The 19,411-nt window shown below is 40.5% G+C and overlaps 2 protein-coding genes across 4 annotated transcripts; one reads left to right on the forward strand and one right to left on the reverse strand.

Moving 5' to 3' along the window:
- Positions 1-5,279: 5,279 nt before the first annotated feature.
- LOC116260089 (jasmonoyl--L-amino acid synthetase JAR6) lies at positions 5,280-10,650 on the forward strand. Its single transcript, XM_031638182.2, has 5 exons — positions 5,280-5,566; positions 6,218-6,602; positions 6,706-6,807; positions 7,981-8,804; positions 9,806-10,650. The coding sequence occupies exons 2-5, from the start codon at positions 6,310-6,312 to the stop codon at positions 10,345-10,347; spliced, it is 1,761 nt and encodes a 586-aa protein (XP_031494042.1). The 5' UTR covers positions 5,280-5,566; positions 6,218-6,309; the 3' UTR covers positions 10,348-10,650.
- A 4,934-nt stretch (positions 10,651-15,584) lies between these two features.
- On the reverse strand, positions 15,585-19,080 carry LOC116245749 (multiple organellar RNA editing factor 8, chloroplastic/mitochondrial). Of its 3 annotated transcripts, none has more exons than XM_031617279.1 (5): positions 18,540-19,080; positions 17,279-17,376; positions 17,135-17,200; positions 16,000-16,755; positions 15,585-15,927 (listed from the first exon to the last, which is right to left on the reverse strand). In XM_031617279.1, exons 1-4 carry the CDS (start codon positions 18,926-18,928, stop codon positions 16,031-16,033), a joined length of 1,278 nt encoding a protein of 425 aa, XP_031473139.1. In that variant the 5' UTR covers positions 18,929-19,080; the 3' UTR covers positions 15,585-15,927; positions 16,000-16,030. The 3 variants fall into 3 exon arrangements, with proteins under 3 accessions (XP_031473139.1, XP_031473138.1, XP_031473137.1); XM_031617278.1 differs by having other exon boundaries at positions 15,995-16,755; XM_031617277.1 differs by having other exon boundaries at positions 15,585-16,755.
- Between the last annotated feature and the right edge of the window lie 331 nt (positions 19,081-19,411).

Genomic DNA, 19,411 nt, shown 5'->3' on the forward strand with positions numbered 1-19,411 from the left:
CAATAGGAACACTGTGTTGGTCTTCTCTGAATATACGTAAAACTACGAAAGATTCGTGAAACTCACACGATGTTCCTAATGCCAAACGGTCTCTAAAAGGAACATTCTCGCAGACCATGGCTTAGATTCTCACATACTACTCATTTGAGGTGGTGGCTTTTTCTGAAACCATGCAGATATTAACTTTGGATACCAAAGAAAGAAACCATGAAGTACTGCTTTCTTTAACATACAATTATGTACTTCTAATTGGCTCCTAGCTCCACTAATTTATATCCCACATGATTATGTTCATGGTAAATATTGTTCCTTTTTGTCCCAAACCAGCATATCATTTTCCTCAAAATTATTATGTGTGACTGACACATATAATGAATGTGAATGCAGGACATACCAGCAAGGCCGTTTTCAAGCATGCCATATACATAAATATTCATGCAGTAAGAAGTCGCCGGAGGTACAGTAAATTAAACCATCACTGCCAAGTCATACACATCAACTATCAATCACAAGCAAGGGCGGAGCTATAAATTTATCATGAGAGGGGCCAAATTAAAGTTTATAAATTTTGACGCGGGCTGAAATATCATTTAAAATTTTTTTTGTATAGGACAAGTAAAATTTTTTAAAATTTACATGTAATTTTTTTTTTTTTTGAGGTGGAGCTAGGGCCCATGCAAGCCCCCCCTTGGCTCCACCCCTGATCTGAAAGCTTGCAACTATAAGTTGGAGCTCGAATTTTGAGGCATTTTTTTCACCTATCTCTGGATGAAGTGACAAAGATTTATATGTGTCCATGCAATGAAATGATTTAACCATAATTTGTATTATTTAATATTTATACAACAGTAGTTTGTATATATGACAATGCCCAAGGGAATTGACCTACAGTTAAACCAAAATTTTGTGGTCATAACCTTCTGCAGAAGTTTCAATGAGGCGCCAGAGCCTCCCACCTTCACTTGGCCCTTAGGGTCTAGGTCTGCTTTCCGTGAGCATTTTATGTACAAACTGCCCAATTGGTTGAGCAACTTGAGCTCGGCTTGAGCTCAACTCGTATAGACTCAGCTAGAGCCCGGTACACGAGCTGAGCTTAACTCAAAACAATGAATCAAGTTCAGTTTTAAAGTGAAGTGGTCTATTCAACGAGCCGAGTTCTAGATAGGTGCAATCGACTTGTTTAAGCTTGATTAAGCTTATTGTTCAATGTGCAAAATATGTTTCTTGGTGTCGTGCCAAAAGACAAGCTCAAGCTTAAGATTTTAGAGCTAATTAAAATTTTAATCAGTTTGAGCTGAGCATGATAGGGTCCCTAGTTTCATGCATAATAAATGATGAATTGGGATATTCTCGACATCTCATATCAGAATTTTAATAGACAGATAAAGAGGCGCCATGGAGAGCCCTTTGAAATTTGACCAACTTTGTCTCCAGTACATATCATTCCAAAATGTCTTTTGTAACGACATAAAAATTATTTAATTTGGAGCATTCATCTCCTTCCTTTCTTGTCCAATAAGATAGTACATTCATATCATTACTAATTTATCGCCTTTCCCTTGTAATTTAGTCATTTGATTGGGCGTCACATTACTTTCAAATGCATCCACATGCTTGCTGCACCATTATCCTGAAATTGCACTTTAAACTCTGCAGAAATGTGTTATATATGAAAGGAAAAAAAAAACATGTTTGGAATTCAATCAAAAGAAAATATAAAATCTTCCATATCCCTGAAACTCAATATCATTGTAATATGAAGAATTTGCCAAATTAAAATTCATTAGAAAGATATAGCTATCCTATCTCAGGTTAACTTAATTTCAAGGATCCATTAAGCACACTGGCTCTCTGGCTCTTGGAGAGTTCCGCGTCCTAGAAAAACTTTGGAAACAAAGGTCGTTTTGCAAATAAAATATAAGGGATTGTTTGACAGTTGGAACACTTTGTAGTGTTCCATGAATCGGCCCAAATATTCAAGCAGGTTCATAAAACACTTGAACAAGTGTTTCATGAACCGCTCGAATCTTTTGACTAAATTAGTGGAATATTCACAAAGTTGGCAGACAACCCCTAAAGGTTTGGCCGAGGATTAGAAAAATATTCCAGCAGAAATGTAGAAATGTCTGGTTGGAATTTGTGGCACAAGAAAAAAAAAACGATAGAAAAGAAAAGTTAAAGGACCATAGTACAGTAGACGAGTACCAAAGCAGAAATTAAGAGAATTTTTCGCTTGCAAACAAGTGGTTGGTTTTGGAAAATGTTTACTGTGGGAACAACTTTCTGATTAGAACAGCGAAAATAGTTTTGTTTTTCCTTGCTCAGATGACAACTCTTTTCCTATTGTTTTCTCGCTTGCAAACACGGCCCAAGTACATATGAAAAAGGGAAAAAAGAAAGGAAGAAAATAATCCCTAAAAGGAGAGGCAAAAGGAAGATGGTGCAGTGCAGATGAGGAAGGTATTTGGGACAAGCCACATGGCTGGTGACTTTTGAGGAAGACAATGGCTACTTATACTTAGGACAAAATATGAGCAGCATGAAAACATTGATGATCTATTAATTCTATATAGCTGTGAGATTGATGAAGAAGACATCTAAAGGAGCCTTCATTCAAACGCGCCTCGGTTTTACCTCACTAGCTGCGCAAAGATTGTGAAAGGAGCCTTGTTTATAAAAGCTGACTACAGGGTTTATGTTGTTTGTACCTAGTACATACAACTATACTGTAAAGCCTAAAAAGAACATTTACGTCAATAGACAATTGAAAGGCTTCTACCGAGGGGCGGAGCTAGGATTTTTTTCAGGAGTGAGTCAAACAGTCTAACCTCTGGATCCGGGTGGCACCAAATGAACCTGAACAATACATAGTGCAACTAAAAATTTTCAATTTTTTCAATGTAATTTTTTTTTTCAATTTGTTAGGGTGGGGCCATGCCCCTGCTTCTACCAAAATACTTGAGGTTTTGCTACCAAAATACTTGAGTTTCGCTACCAAGGGCACCACCTTGGTTGAGTAAGGCTTAAAACTTTCAGCTTCAAAGGAGGCCAAGTTCCTCACTGTATATGCGCCTAGTGGTATAAGCAAGCACCGGCCCAAATAATTATGTTTCGTGAATCTATCCCAATGTCCAGAGCAGAAATAAAAAAAAATACTAATTGACTAACATGCATGGGGCTCTGCCCTAACTGCCAAGTAGGAAAATATCGTGGGAAAACTCAAAGCTGCAGAGTGGCTGTGATGAGACTTGATGTAAGGTCCTCAACTTGACACTCTTCACATCCGGTTCTTACCATACATACCACCTTTGGGTGACATAAATTTAAATACTTCATTTTCACCTGTATGCCAATGAATGGTAAGTTTTGACGTTCATGCATCAAACTTGGGACTTACCATCATTTAATTACCTTCAGATGTTACCATACCACATATGCAGTAATAGATAATAGGACATTCAAGATGAATAAGAAACACAAAATTCGATGATAGTAAAGCATCGTTCTCCTGCTAATTAGGAATAGATAGATTATAACTATGGTACATGTATATGCAGTATGTATTTGTCTGGTTGCATCCTAAAGAAGATCTTACCAGCATTTATCTCCACCAACATTGAGTACAAAAAAGTTGTGGATTCACTACAGCTAAATTCATTGGAGACAAATTGTTCGAAATCGAATCTGCTGTAGCCAACAATATTGACAAATTTTGTACTAGATATCAGGCAAATTTTCATAGGCCTAAGAGCCTAAAACTTTGTGTTGAAAAGAAGTATTCTTAGATGTGACATGCCTTGCTTAGCACTTGAATATCTTCGTCTATGAGATAAAACTTCATTTTCTATATTCACAGAGTTACATTTATGCAAACAAGGGAATCGATTTCATATTACCAAGAAGTGAGATCCATGTAATTATTCCTTCACATGAAAAAGCATCTCTACGATTAGATTGTTCAAAAACAAACTTAGAAAGCTGGCTTTTTTTAGCATGATTGCATAAGATATTCCCATATCCAATGTGCTTACCTGAACTGGTGTTGCATAGCAGCACAGTAACATGCTTAAAGAGGAAAAAGTTAAGGGAAACAAAATGCGATCATAAAAGTAAGAGAAACCTATACAAAGTGAGAGAGTAGTGCTGCTTTTCAAGCAATGAGAGGCTTTCGATGCTCATCTAATGATATTAAAATCATGCTTGATTTCTTGTTTCCATTTTATATGTGAAAACTGCAACGTGGGTGAAGAGACATTGTGTCTCTCTCAAGTTCCTAAAACAACCACATCGCCCTAGAATTACTTAAGTATCACCTTTAACAACAAAACATCTAAGTTTTCACTCACTTTTAGCTAGGAATGTCATCAAAGCACCTGCAAAGGTTCTCTGTCATATGACATTATTTCTTTATATATATATATATATATCCAACGTAATTTATAACCAAGTTACTTTTTCTGTTTCATTGTGATCCAATGAACATGACATATATACATATATAACATAAAGTTAGCATGTTGGTACTCTCATTATTTCATTCTAAATTACCTTAAATGGCAATATGCGAGCCACCAATGACCAGTTGTATATATATATATATATATTCTAGTGTGTCGAACATTGTTGGATAGTTATAATTTAAAATTTATTGTCAAAAAACCATTACTAAATTGTTTAGTTACTATAATGTGACAATAGTTTGCGATGGCTTTAGTAACTATTTATAGTCTTTTTACTAATCAGTTTTTTAAATTTTAACCCACCACGTCAATATGAATATATATATATATATACATATATATAAGAATGGTGACTCTAAGAGTCATTTAGCGATCTAATAAAAATTACTTTATGAAATTGGTTGGGAGAAAAAAAAAAGAAAAGGCATCATCTAACATTAACTCATATATTTTTTTTTCTTTATTTTTGCAAGCATTTATCTTCATACTATATATATATATATATATTGTGCCAATGGAAAACAATTTTTATATTTGTAAAAAGAGAGAGAAAAAAAAAAAGAGACCCTGCCCGATTTGGTCTGCCAATATTGCAAAGCGATGGTGTTGACCCGTGCAAGATATGCCGAACCGCGACTATTTAAATGCAAAAGGAAAAAGGAAAGGCCAGTCGACGGCCGCACTGCCGACTCTGCCCGGCATTTGGCCATTACTTCAAGGGTGTTCTAGTCATGGAAAAAGTCGGCCGCGTTGGAGCAGCTGCCTCGTGCGTGGCTAGTCACTTCTCTCTCCCTCTATAAATACGAAATATTGCGCACGCTGCTTCCCCACCCCTCATCCATCGACTCATTGGCTCTCGCTCTCTCATCTTCTGCCGTTGAATCGCGTTGCTTCTTCTTCTTCATCTTCTTCGTTCTTTAATTTTGCCAACTTGTTGGCGGTTTCTTGCTCGAGCTGAAGTGACTCCTCGGGTTCTTTCTTCAGTTTCCGAGCTCCGTAGATTGGTTTCCTACGACCACGTGTTGCTCTTTCGTTTCATATCCTCCCGTTTGTTGGGGGAGTGGGTTTCTGAACTCCGAAGTGACGTTGATCGGATTCACCAACAGGTAACGTTTGTTCCCACTGCTCTGAACTCGCGTGAGGTTCTTCACAGCCGGAAAGCGGTCCTTAATTTCCCCCTTTTTCTTCTCTGCGACTGTTTACTTTTAGAGAATTTTCATGGCTTTTGTCCTTTGTCCTTTTCCTTCTGCTTCTGCTTCTCAGAGGCGACGCCTGAACTACCAACTTCCTCTTTTCGCTTGAGAAGTCCTTCGGGCTTCGGTGATTCGTGTTGTGTTCGTCCCTTTTCTTCTCCTCTCTTTCTGAAGGCCTCGTCCTGTTCCGTGCCGTTCTGTCGCCCGCCATGGTGTCTCTCTGAGTGCCATTTTGTCTTTTTGCCGTCAGCCTTTTGTTTCTTCTTGATCCCGTTCGTTTCCTGAAACTCTACTTTCGCGGTCGCGCTGTGCTCGCTGAATACGGGAATCTTCTGGGAATTTTCCTTTTCTCTTATTTGGGTTTGAATGGAATTCATAGAGTGAGAAGGAATTCCCGGGGAAACTTCTGTCTCTTTTGAGAACATTATTATTCTGGATGGGTGCCGTGGTGGCCCCCCAACCATTTATAATGAAACAAAAGGGAGAAGACCATAACAGAACTAGCGGAAAAAATGCCTTGTTTTGATATATGTATGTAACCTTCCGATCGTTTTGGTCTTTCAGGCTTGGAGAAGTGTCCGTAGATCCGAAACTGTGAAACAGAAAAACTCTATCTTGGAGTAGAAATCCGTAAGGTTCCTAGCCAGCAAGGACCGATGTTGGATAAGGTCGGAGCATTCTGTCAGGAGAAGGTAATAGAGGAGTTTGAGGCGAAGTCTAGGGACGCCGGAAAGGTTCAGGATAACACTCTCTGGAGGATTCTCCATGAGAATGGTCAATCAGAGTACTTGCAGAAATGTGGTTTGGGGGGGAGGACTGATCCCGAGAGTTACAGGGCATATGTCCCGCTCGTGACTCATGCGGATTTGGAGCCGTATATTCAGAAGATCGTTAATGGGGAGAATAAGTCTGCTCTCACAGAGAAACCAATCTCTACCATATCTCTCAGGTTCCTTTATTCTCTTAGTTTCGGTTGCTCCCCTCTTTGTTGGTGCATTGATTTATAGCACTATTTACTGTATAATTCTCAAACTTTTACTGCTTTGTCGCAGCTCCGGGACGACGCAGGGGAGGCCCAAGTTTTTGCCTTTCAATGATGAGCTTGTGGATAACACCATGCAGATATACCGGACGTCATTTGCTTACAGAAACAGGCAAGTTCTTCCCTACCAACACGAACTTTTTGCCGGTACTGTCTCCATCCGGCTTCTTGCTTCATCTGCTGCTGTTATACGCACACTTGCAGTGCCATTAAATGGGCTTTCTTCATGCAAGCGCAAGATTCAGTTTGTTTTCCTTTGCGTGGTTAACCGTTCCTTTCATGGAATGATCTCTTTCTTTGGAGTGAATGTGAAAAGAGTTCCGAAAATCGCGTTCCTTCTTTCCGGGACTGCGTGGTTCCTCGTTTTGCTTTCCTGCAAGTACACAGAAAGAAACGAAAAACCTTTCATTGTTGAAAGACAAGTCCTCTGAGCGGAGGTGTTCTCTTTTCCGCGTTCTTGTGAGGCTACACATAGTGCGAGTACCTCCTCTGAGAGTCTGAGAAGATGCTGGACGATCTTTTGGCTACTACCTCTCTTTACGTGTTCAACTCCGGCACTTTTCCCAAAATGCGCGATTATGTTCTCTGTTAACACGCAGAACTCACTTTTCCTCCATTTGTTTTTGCTGATTCTTCTATGTTACTGTGATTACCCTTTTTGACAAAGGAAAAACTTCTTATCTATTTAAAATTTGAGGAAGAGTTTCTGTTTATGTGTTCACTGTGGGAGAATCGTACAGGCTACAGCGTGATCATCTCCGCCAAGATATGATACAAGGCATTGGCTACTGAAACATTGGACTTTCCCCATAAGTTTTTCATGGTTCTGTCACTTCCGTCGTGGTTTTGCAGTTTGGGATCCTTGTACCTTGCACAAGAAATACACTATTTTCCTGCAGGACTGCAGTAGGTTGGATTTTTTTTTTTTTGCACTATGACTGCCTCTTCTCCAGCATAGATAAAGGATATGTCTGACCTGTATGATTGATTCACAACGTGATCTGACAGTCATGAATGCTTGTAATTCGTGCTGGTCCATACGACTATGAAATGTGTTGTCAGATTTGAGTTCGTAACAGATAGCCCTTTCCAGTGTTCATGGCGTCACTTGTTTGGGCATGCTTTCTTTTCCGCTTGATCTGCTGCTAATTTAGTGGGGAATTCTTAAGATGCTTTTCTTACTACAGTAGCTCGCTCTTTTACCATCTCATGTAGTAAGCACCATTTTCATGTCTCAGCTAGTTCTGTCTCATCTTCTAATGCCTTGTTTCTTTGGAATCTACAGAGAATTTCCGATCAAGAGTGGAAGGGCCTTGCAGTTTATCTACAGCAGCAAGCAGTTCAAAACAGAGGGGGGTCTCTTAGCAGGCACTGCTACAACCAATGTGTACAACACCGATCAGTTCAAGGCGACGATGAAGGATATACTGTCGCAGAGTTGCAGCCCGGATGAAGTCATATTCGGAGCTGACTACAAGCAATCTCTGTACTGCCACCTCTTGTGTGGGCTCATCTATTCCGATGAGGTTCAGTTCATATCTTCCACATTCGCTCACGGCATCGTCCATGCTTTCCGAACATTCGAGCAAGTCTGGGAAGAACTATGCGAGGACATAAAAGAAGGCGTCCTCAGCAGCCGAATCACCATCCCATCGATGCGGATTGCCGTCTCCAAAATCCTGAAGCCCAGACCTGAATTGGCGGCCACCATTCGCCGGAAGTGCAGCAGCTTGAACAACTGGTATGGACTAGTCCCTCAGCTCTGGCCCAATGCCAAGTACATCTATGGCATCATGACAGGTTCAATGGAGCCTTATCTGAAGAAACTGAGGCATTACGCCGGCGATTTGCCCTTGTTGAGTTCCGATTACGGATCATCGGAGGGATGGATTGGTGCCAATGTCAATACACGAGCGCCCCCTGAGGAAGCAGTGTTCACCGTGCTTCCAGATATCGGTTACTTTGAGTTCATTCCTCTGAGAAGAGACGTTGGCAGTGAAGAAACAAATTTAACAGCAGCTTTGGCTGTCTATAACGAATTTGAACCTGTTGGTCTTACGGAAGTTAAGGTCGGGGAAGAGTATGAGGTCGTCGTCACTAATTTTGCAGGTAAAGGTCCTCCATTACCGATGCTTTTAAGCGCATTTATTCCTAGAGCAAAAGTTTCCTGTTACTGTATATATCATATTAGGAACAGCGTTTGCATCATGAGTTGTCTTTCGGTTTAATTAATAGCTCGATACGTTCTTATTCGCTACATGTTGGCAAGTAGGAATCATATTCCTCCATGCTTCCTCTGCGTTGGCTCCCCAAAAGCTCTTTCAGACACGAGCAGTAGCGGCCATGATTGCTCTGTCATTACTTTTCCATTGGTTTTGTTGTCTCCAACTTCTCATGTGCTTTACTCACTACTCGCTGGAGTGAGGACAGTCGTTTTCTTTTCGTGGAACAAAGCGGATCCTTTTTCCTTTCTTTTAAGTATCTCTCATACCAAATTAGGTTTTCTCACTTTTCGCTTTTCTGTTTCTCTAATGTGTTCTTTCCATAGTGTTCTAAATCTTGCAAATACAAGATTATATACATTAGCACTGTGTCCTCAATCTATTGTATGTCTGTATTAACAATTAATAATTTGATTATAGTAATTTATTTCAAAGGACCGTACGATTGGACGAATTATTAGGTAGGGAGTCATGGTCCACCGTCGGCCATTGTAGAATGGTAGGATGCATTTTAAAAATGGAGTCCCGCGAGACACAGATGGATGGAAAACTGCACACGCTAGGAAGAAGAACAAGTGTCAAAAAATGGTATAATTTGAAGAAGAGATATTTAATACGCCACTTTCCACTGATGCGCCATATTCCTTTAACAATGATGTCGGCATGACCTTGGCTTCGTTATTTATTTGTCCAACTTTCCTATGGAAAGCGGGTCGCTGATTTGTTTGTGGTTGGGCATATTATTTGAAGTCCTTTTGACTGCACATATTTAGATTTATGAATGATAATTAAATATGAGTAGGTGTAAAAATTAGAGATTAATCCAGATATGTGGTGATATTATAGGAAAGAAAGTAATCTTCCAATGGTTTATTGTTCTTTGTCCAGGTTTATACCGATACAGGCTGGGGGATGTGGTGAAGATAAAGGGTTTCTACAACTCCATTCCGCAGCTGCAATTCATATGCCGGAGGAGTCTCCTTCTCACCGTGAACGTGGACAAGAACACGGAGAAGGACCTGCAATTGGCGGTGGAGCGGGCGGCGGAGCTGCTGGCCAAGGACATGGCGGAACTGGTTGATTTCACGAGCTACGTCGACATGACCAGCGATCCCGGCCACTACGTCGTCTTCTGGGAGATCAACCAGGAAGCCAGCGAGTCCACTCTCCAGGACTGCTGCTGCTGCATGGACCGGTCGTTCTTGGATGCCGGCTACATCAGCTCCCGCAAGTCGAAGACGATCGGAGAGCTGGAGCTCAAGATCCTGCAGAGGGGCACGTTCCACCGGATTCTCGACCATTACCTGAACCTCGGCTCCGCCGTCAGCCAGTTCAAGATGCCCCGCTGCATCGGCGCTTCCAACCAGGCAGTCTTGGAGATCCTCAAGAACAGTGTGACCAAGAGCTATCTCAGCACTGCGTTTGGTTGAACACTCCAACCACACCTACCTACCTTCTCCTCCTCTGGTCTCTGTTCTGCATCTTGTATTAACTTCTTCTGTAATGGCTTCCCTAATGTTGGGTGTTTATCTTTCTGAAGATCGCCACTGTCCTCTATACGGCTTTTATCTTACCATGAGCACTGACAGTGCTGCCATCCATCTTCTGTACTGCTGTAATGCTCCTTTGTGTCATGGAGGAATCGTCCTGCTCCCTCCTCCTCTTCTGTATAATTTTCACCTGCAAGCCTATCTCTGATGAAATTGAAAAAAAAAAAATTGTAAGTTTATATATACAGTGAACGATGGCAGAAGTAGCAGGCTTGCATCAGATGGGGAGCGCCCAAACTGAACCAGATCAATGGCGCCCCTCGTGGACTTCTCCCTCCATGGAAGAAAAGAAACCAGTTTCTCTTGAACATCTTATCTTAACACGTTTCAAAGCCCAATTAGTGAAAGAAGTTGGGTGATGATTAATACTAACAAAAATAAAGAGAAAATTTGAGATGACTAGCTAAAAATTTAGGCGTATGTGCGCTCAAACCATTGTTAGGCAAGTTCACTATAGTATTTTAGACGCAAAATCGGATCTAGATAGTACAATTTGATTATGGTATGTACCATTGCTATTGCTAATAATTTCACGTAACCCTTTTTGGTAGACATTCCAAACTGCTTTGATGCTTCCACTTTATCTAATATCAATTAAAAATCCGTTTTTCACACACCGAGTTTCTGCTCGGCCCCGGCCACTTGGGTACTTTTTTCTGCCTCGAACTATGTCTACATCGCACATCAGATCAAGAAAAATTTAACATTGCAAATCTTAATATCAACTTTTAGAAAATAAAAGGATAACGGACATGTCGGTGGCCTTGGGGCTGATGGAACTATAGGAATACTCTCCAACCTTAAGAAAGTGAATGAATAAAAACAGATAATCCAAGCACCGATGTAAGAACAAATCATCCTTTTTCACAAAGTGAGACGAAGACAATAATACCGGTCACCCACTGTCCCCTGTAAGATTATGGAACTCATGATGAGCTTTTCAACTTGAAGGGACGTCTTGTTCATGGCATTTCAGAAACGGAAGACAAACACCATGAGGAAAAGACTCTTCACTGGCACGACAAAAGAACCACAGTACTAGTGAACCAATGTGTGACCTTCACTGACGTTAGAGACAGCTCGCTTCAATGAAGCGATCATTAATGGAACGCTTACAAGTTGCATAGCAGACGTTACTTAAAATACATCACCATATTTAAAATACATCACCATCAACTCAAGGGGATATGTGGTGAACAAGAAATAAAAAAAAAAAGAAAAAGAAATTAAAGGCTGTTTGGGATTGAAAACAATAATATGCTATTGTTTAAAAAGTGTTTCGTGAATTTATTTTATAAATCAGATGCATGTACATGAAACAATTAACATACTGCTACTTACTTGTTCTGAACAAGCTCTTAAGGTTCAACGAGGCTGACATAGTTTGAGTTTCTTTAAATCCCCTTGAACAACTATGATTCTCGCCAGCTTCTATTCTGGCAACAATACGATGTTCCTCTTTCATTTGATAATAGTTTGTTGTTGTTCCACTAAGCTTTCTAAAAACTGCTGCAAATTTATACAGACTTAACGAGAAAATCCCTTCATCCTAAGGATATCACATCAGGTGTATCATAAAAGGGCTTCATGCCGAACCATCGCGAATGGTGCCGCCCCTGGAGAGAGCTGTCAAAATGTAGGAGACAGGACTGGCCAGGGAGATGCTCATCCCACTGTCAAATCAACATTCGTTTGGCCTTTTGGAAAAGCAAGGGCTCTCAACAGGCTGGTCGCTCACTGTAATGATTTCAGGTCGGTAGATCTTTAACACCAAAATTTATTTCATGGAAGTCGGCATTGGACTCACTCTCTCTCCGCCAGGACCCACTACATCCACTTGGTCAGTCCAGAAGAGGGAGTTGATCAATCACATCATCTCGTGTTGGCTATGTGTCTTTCTGCTTGATGTATGTTTCATTTACAGGTTTGAGACTTTCTTCTCATCTTTCCTTCTTCAAGGTCCACTATGTTGGTCGTGGGCAGGTAGATTTTCTAGGGCTCTAGCCACCTACCAAACAAGTCCTTTTGCTTGGACTTGAAACTAGAAGTGAACTGATCTGCAGTTAGCCCATTGAGTTGTGAAACTTATTTATAAATGGCTGGCAAACTTGTCGAGACTCGGAAAAACAAGTTCGATCGCGACGTGAAATTGGCGGTGTGCTGTTCACAATATAAGCTTTAAGTCTTTTAAAGTGATCATACTGATGTATATTTAGCAAATATTTGTACAAGTCAGTGTAAGTCTATAAAGGTTGAAGTTACCAAATATGTGTGAGTGGGTCTCTGCAAGCAACTCATGCCGACTCATAAAAGCCTGTATCAATAATAAAGTACGTCTACTTGAAGTCTAGCGTTCTGCTGCAATGAGTTCCAGGCGTTGATTTGCAGCAGCAGAAGCAGCCTTTCTCTATTTTCCTCGCTATCTATCTAGCTATCAATCTATCCATCGATCGATCTACAATGAGTTCCAGGTGAAATGGTTGTTTGTTCCCTTAACCACAGAATAATTAATCCAACAAATCTGGAATGCTTAGACATGTTTGTTTGTGCTTTATTATTCTGCTGTCACTTGTTTGGTTCTTGACACCTGTTCCCAACAGGGGCGGAGTCATGATTTTTTTTAAGGGCGGGCCAAATGGAGGTTGGATTTTTTGGGTTTGATTTGGGTGGGGCCAAATTGAACGCACAACCAAAAAATACATAGGGCAACAAAATTTTTTTATTTTTTATTTTTTACAATGTATTTTTTTTTTCAATTCATTAGGGTGGGGTCATAGCCTAAGCGAGCCCTCCCCTCCCTCGGCCCCTGGTTCCCAAAGCAGGGGCGTTACTGGTCCGGACATTTTCTTCTATCAAATGTTCTCCTTGTCTCAATCTCCTCACAACCATTGAAAGGGTGTCCGCTATGAATAAATTTATGTTCTTGAAACACCTCCCGCTAGTTGTTTCCTAAGTTGATTGTAGATATTGTTGACTCTTTACATTAAAATCTGATCAGACTTCTCAAATCCCCGAGGTTATAAGCATCGTTGGGTGGCCATGATTTTTTTTATCTGCACGTCCCTGGTTCTCCTCCTTCATGATTTATCACCTCGCGCTCTTCAATCATTTGCGTGAAAAGTGGTGTTGACTAGCATGAGAGAGGGAGTGTGCTGCTGTTAGTTCGCAAGGCCATTTCGAGGAAGAAAACATAAAACAGGTATTTTCTAAATTGATGAAGTATATTATTAAATAATATTAAAACATATTCAAAACACGTGAAGCTCTTCTATGAGTGGCTTCTTGTGTGCGTAGAGAGAGGAGGGAGGAGGATGGGTTTATTTTTTCTCTTTTTATCATTTTTTCCTCTCCACAACCATCATCGAGATGATGTCATAGGAAATACGGAAAAATGTGTTTAACCAAACCTATTCTGAGATTGGTTTATCATACCTTTTGTCATTTGACAGTTTTTACTCATTTTCTTTCATGATCTGCCTTATAGCATGAATCAAAACTAAGAATAGCTGGTCAGCCACCTTGTTGCATAGACGATATAAAATAATGCTTTTAAATATAAAATATATTTTTAGTAATAAAATATTTAGTATTAATAATAAAAATTTGTATTTAAAAGTTATCGAACCGGATCAGACCCCCATTGGGCAGACTTGAGCCCGGTTTCTTGGGTCCAGACCGGGCCAAGTACCTGCCGGTGGCCTGACCCAGGTATAACTACAAATAGTGGGATTACAACACTCTAATTAACAGGTCAGGTGCACTGTACCCTATTCAACGAAGAGTTCAGACATCTTTTTGAAGTGGTGGGGTTGTTATGAATCAATAACAGTTTATATATATTTTAAATTATTGTTATAAGATTTTCAAATCAATCTTTTGAATTATGTTTTGCTTTTAAAACTCATCTTACATGTCAAAAGTACCTTTTTTTGTTTTGATTTATATGTTCTTAAGCATATTACATCTGCATAATTATTTTGGAAGAACATGTGAAAAGTATAAAATCGTAAAATCAATCCCAAAATGGTACTGATTTAATGCATTTCCTAAGTGAGAGAATTCACAAGGATATGCGTATGTATCATTCCATGTAAATGGAACAGGGTCTAGCTAATGGGTCGTGTCAGCGAATCAGATTTATATGGTTAAATGTGATCTTGATATGGGCGCTCGGGATTTTCTCCATCATCTCACTGAAGACGTCATGAGCTCAGAACAGATTTTCCGATCATTTTGGTTGAAAGAAGGGAACTCATTAACCCCAAAAAAAAAAAAAACATATCATCTTACCTGAATAATGCCATAAGTATAAGTTAATGCCATTCAATGAAGACTTTTTTCCCTAGGGCATCTGATCCTCGCAAGAGTTGCAAGGTATAGAACCCTTTTTCACTTTCAAGAGGAAAAGACGGCGAAAAAGAGTCGATAAGGGCAGCACACTTCCAGGCTTCCAGCAATAAAAAAATGCCCTAAAAGACAGTATAAAACTTCAGTCACGGAACCAGGTGATTCAGTGAAAGGTGTTAAAATTCGAAGGACCCAAATATGATAATGCCAGCCCCATTTCCCAGCTGGGTGCTAAAATCACGTAGCACTCCCACGATAAACGCCCTTTGGTAGACATTGTTTGTCTCGCTTGTTTGAAGGGGTATGGACCTTTAAGGACTCGAAACTTTTTTGTTTAACATTTCAAATCTCAAAGTAGACTCTCTTGTACACGCTGATGCCTTGTTGGGGGGTGTTCGCCTTCCCCAAAAACTCAACTCAAGCAAAGATAAAGCACACCCACTACAGCAACCACCCCACCGCCTAAGCAGGCAGTAGCACAACTAAGAGAATAATGAGAGTCAGCATCAGTTGGATTCCCATAGATACTATTCCCTCCAATTACAAAAGATGGCATATTCCCTTGAATTACAAAAGATGGCACTACTTTGGAGTTTGATGAAAACAACCGCAAATTCACTAGTCGACACTCCTGTCAAGTTGACGAAAATAACCGTAACCTAAATCCTGGAGGTAGAAGAAACTAAAAGAGGATTTCAGCCTCTGATTCCCTCCACTCACCCAAAGCATTTGAAAGGAAATAAAAATAAAAGAACAAATGAATCCACGAGTGAGAGAATACTAATAAATATTTGCAAGAGATTAGCATCATTTCATCTCTGAACAAAATCATCGTTTTAAAGCAAATGAGAATGGAATTCTGTTTTTGCTTCGACTGATCACCTGCAGTTGTACGATGATAATATTTTGCTAGGTCAAGACCGTTTAACAACTCAAGGAGGAAGTCCAAGAGAATAGTCTAGCTCGACTACAAGTGCAGGAGGGACTGGTAAAGGGTATGGCAGGATCAAACGACTCACAAGTCAAAACCATAGCCCCAAAGCATGTCATCAACAATACAGAGTCTTCGCAATTCCAAGCAAGTTCTCGATCAACAGTGAACCAACAAGATCTCTGCAGTAAGTGACGCAACTTTAGGTCCAGAAAACATAAAAACATAAATACTGCACAATATATCAACCTTACTCCATTTAGAGTTCTAGTTTAACGAATTGAACTATTGGTAGTCTCTGTTGGGCATGGGAGGAAAATCTCTATTCGGTGGGGGAGGCGTGTCTCTGTTAGGCATGTTGTTGCCCTGGTAGCCGTAGCCCTGGTAATTGTTTCCTTGATATCCTCCCTGGTAATTGTTTGGTGGCATGTTGCCCATGTTTCCCATGTCTCTGTTCTGGAAATTGCCTCCCATGTCCCTGCTCTGGAAATCTCTATTGGGCATGTATCCTTGATCTCCTGCGGGCATGTCACGAGGCGGCATAGCATTTTGGTTATAAGGATTGGGATTCTGGAAGTCGTGGCTGGGCATAGGAGGTCGACCAGGTGGTGGCATCCCTTGCTGAGCATTGGGAGGAGGAGGATTTTGGAAGTCACGGTTGGGCATAGGAGGTGGACCAGGTGGTTGCATGCCTTGCTGAGCATTGGGAGGAGGAGGATTTTGGAAGTCACGGTTGGGCATAGGAGGTGGACCAGGTGGTTGCATGCCTTGCTGAGCATTTGGAGGAGGAGGATTTTGGAAGTCACGGTTAGGCATGGGAGGCATGTCCCGGCTCTGGAAGTCCTGGCTTTGCATATTCTGCCTTCTTCTCTCAAAGTTTCTCGACCTGTCAAAGTTGCGAGGCCTATCATTTCTTCTGGACCTCTCATTGGCTCGGGCATTGTTCCTCACCCATTCTTCGTGATACTTTGGATCGTAGGGTACTGCTTTTCCATCTATGAATGGCTCTCCTGGATATTGACAAAGAAGACATGCGTAGTGGCAATCAAAAAACAAAAAACAAAAAAATTTGTTGAACCCAAAAGTCCCACTAAAAGATTGTATCTAACACACTCGACTAAAGCCAATCAAAATATTGTATCTAACACACAAGTCAACTCACAATAGCAAAAGGCATATGTCATAACAAAAGAACTATGATGGACTTAAGGTTACATGGTCATAGTAAAACTCTAGAAGTCCATAGTGTGTCTTAAGATTAAGGAACTCATTCATATAAATGGACCAGAATAAGACCATTTTTTAAACTAACAAAGAATTCATATAAATGGACCAGAAGCTTTAATTACAGCTTGCACAGGTTCAGCAATTCTAGCGTAGAATACTAACCTCCGTAGTCTTTGTTCTTGACATCAAGATAAGAATCAGGAAGAACCCAACGAACTCTTGGTAATGCTGCCAGATAGAAAAAATCAAGTACACATAAATAGACCACAGAAACAAAATCGAATATGCAAAACACCTCCTACTTACGCTTTATTTTGTATGAGAGTTCCTCTGAAACTTTGCATCCAAAAGCAAAGTAGTGCCTAGTTGAAACAGAATAAATTGATTTCCTTGCTTCATCCTCACTAAGACCAGACAAACAATCATAAGGCCTCAATCAATAGTGGATAAAACTAAAAGGAATTGCCGAGCTCATTCGCTAACCATTCTCAATCAAAATAACAAGAAAAGGCAAAATAAGATGGAGAAATCAGCAAAGGTAATCTTCACTTAGATAAAGGAATTACAAAACTAATTCGATAACTTCCCTCTACTAAGGTAACAACAAAACACCAAATGGGATGGAGAAATCAGCAGATGAAGCCATATTTCATCAAGCAACAAAATATTCTGAAACCAGACGAATAAGATTTGTTTCTTTAGCCATCTTTGGCTTTAATTTGGGAAAATAAATTTCACTAAAACAATGAACGTTCCTCTAGTTCATAATTAATCACCCGTAAGAGCTTTGCAATGAACACACCTTCCACATGCATAAAAAACAAGGTAGGGCGAAAAAGCAAAGGATGATTAACCGCCCAGTTTCAAATTTCAGCCGTTATATGGCAAACTACAATAGGAACGACAAAAACCGCAATAAAGACAAGAAAGGGGCATTCGGCGGCATGGTTTTACTAGAGGACCTAGCTAACTTAGAAAGCTCCAATATCAATCTGCAAAGCCTTCTTCAATACGTCATCAGTCTTTGGATAAATCGGAGGGCAAATGCATGCCCTAAGATTTCTTTTGTACCATAAATAACTCATTTCCGAGTTTTACCTACTCGGTACTAACAAGTGAACACTCTCCCCCAACCCTAAAATCTGGAAAATAAGAGGAAAATCAGGAAAACTATTCAATACGAGATCATCATTTACAAAATAGAAACTGTAATATGCACACTCATGGGAAGATGCGAACGCGTTACCGAAAAGGATTACCAAATAAACAACGTTTAGCATTTTCTTTTTTCGCTACAACTCCTTCCAAGCTGAAAAACTCGACGAAACGCAACCATGAATCCAAAACATGGAAAGCAGGAAAAATATTCAATCCGAGCTCGTCACTATCAAAATATAAACTGTAACATAACGTGCATAAACAAACGCGTCATCAAAAGAATTACCAAACTACCAATGGTTAACATTTTTGGTTTCTCGCAACAACTTCAAGAAAGCTAACAAACTTGAAGAAAGTAACCGTGAACCAGAACATCCATCTACATAAGAGAGAGAGAGAGAGAGCTAACCTCCCAAGAACCTGAGCAAGCGTCTTAATATAGCTATCGATGATCTCGTCCCTGGTGGGATTCCCCTCGGGCGGCTCCATGACGATCAGCCAGTGCTCGAAATCGCACCCATCCAACAGAATCGTTTCCTTAGGTGGCCGATTGCTCCAGTTTGGCGAAGAATCGTTCAGGGACGAAGTGGTCGGCCTGGTGGTCGCCATACAACGCACGCCCATCGCCGGAATCCGGGTGATTTGCTGTAGGGCAGCGAGAGAACGGACAGAGAACCCTGCATAAAACCGCGAAGGGCGGGCGCCAGCGACGGCAGAAAAGGAGGAGACTGAAGACGGCCTCCACGAAACCAGAGCCCGCCTCAGAAGAAGAGACCTTCCCAGGATCGCCGACGCCATTGACGACCGGGACGAGAGCGCGAGAGTGTACAGTGACGACAGAAATGGTAAACAGGGGAACCCTAAGCTTAAACCCTAGCCAGAGGGACTGAGGGAGGATGAGCGAGGAGACCTTTTATATGGAAGAGTGAGGATGAAACCCTTTCTTCCGATATTTTCTCTCGCATGCTCGATCTAGCGCTTTATAAATGTTCCAAGAACGAAATGTCTTAAGGGCCGTTTGATAATTGGAAAATTTATTCCAGAAAATACTTTTCCTATCTATCCCGAGTGAAATATTATGAGAGAAAAGTCTTTATTTTCTAGCAATTTACAAAGTTGAACGGGTGAAATTTGAATCATGTTTGTGATTTATTGTAACAGAAAAAAAATCACCGATTTGTATGGTTCTTTTAAAACCTTAAGCCCCAAACAATCTATAGCTGTTTGAGTGAAGAGCAAGAGACTCACTGCTCGGTAGAAAGTTAGCAGTTATCCCCTTAG

This window comes from Nymphaea colorata, chromosome 1 (genome assembly GCF_008831285.2).
Source record: "Nymphaea colorata isolate Beijing-Zhang1983 chromosome 1, ASM883128v2, whole genome shotgun sequence".
Taxonomy (NCBI): Eukaryota; Viridiplantae; Streptophyta; class Magnoliopsida; order Nymphaeales; family Nymphaeaceae; genus Nymphaea; species Nymphaea colorata.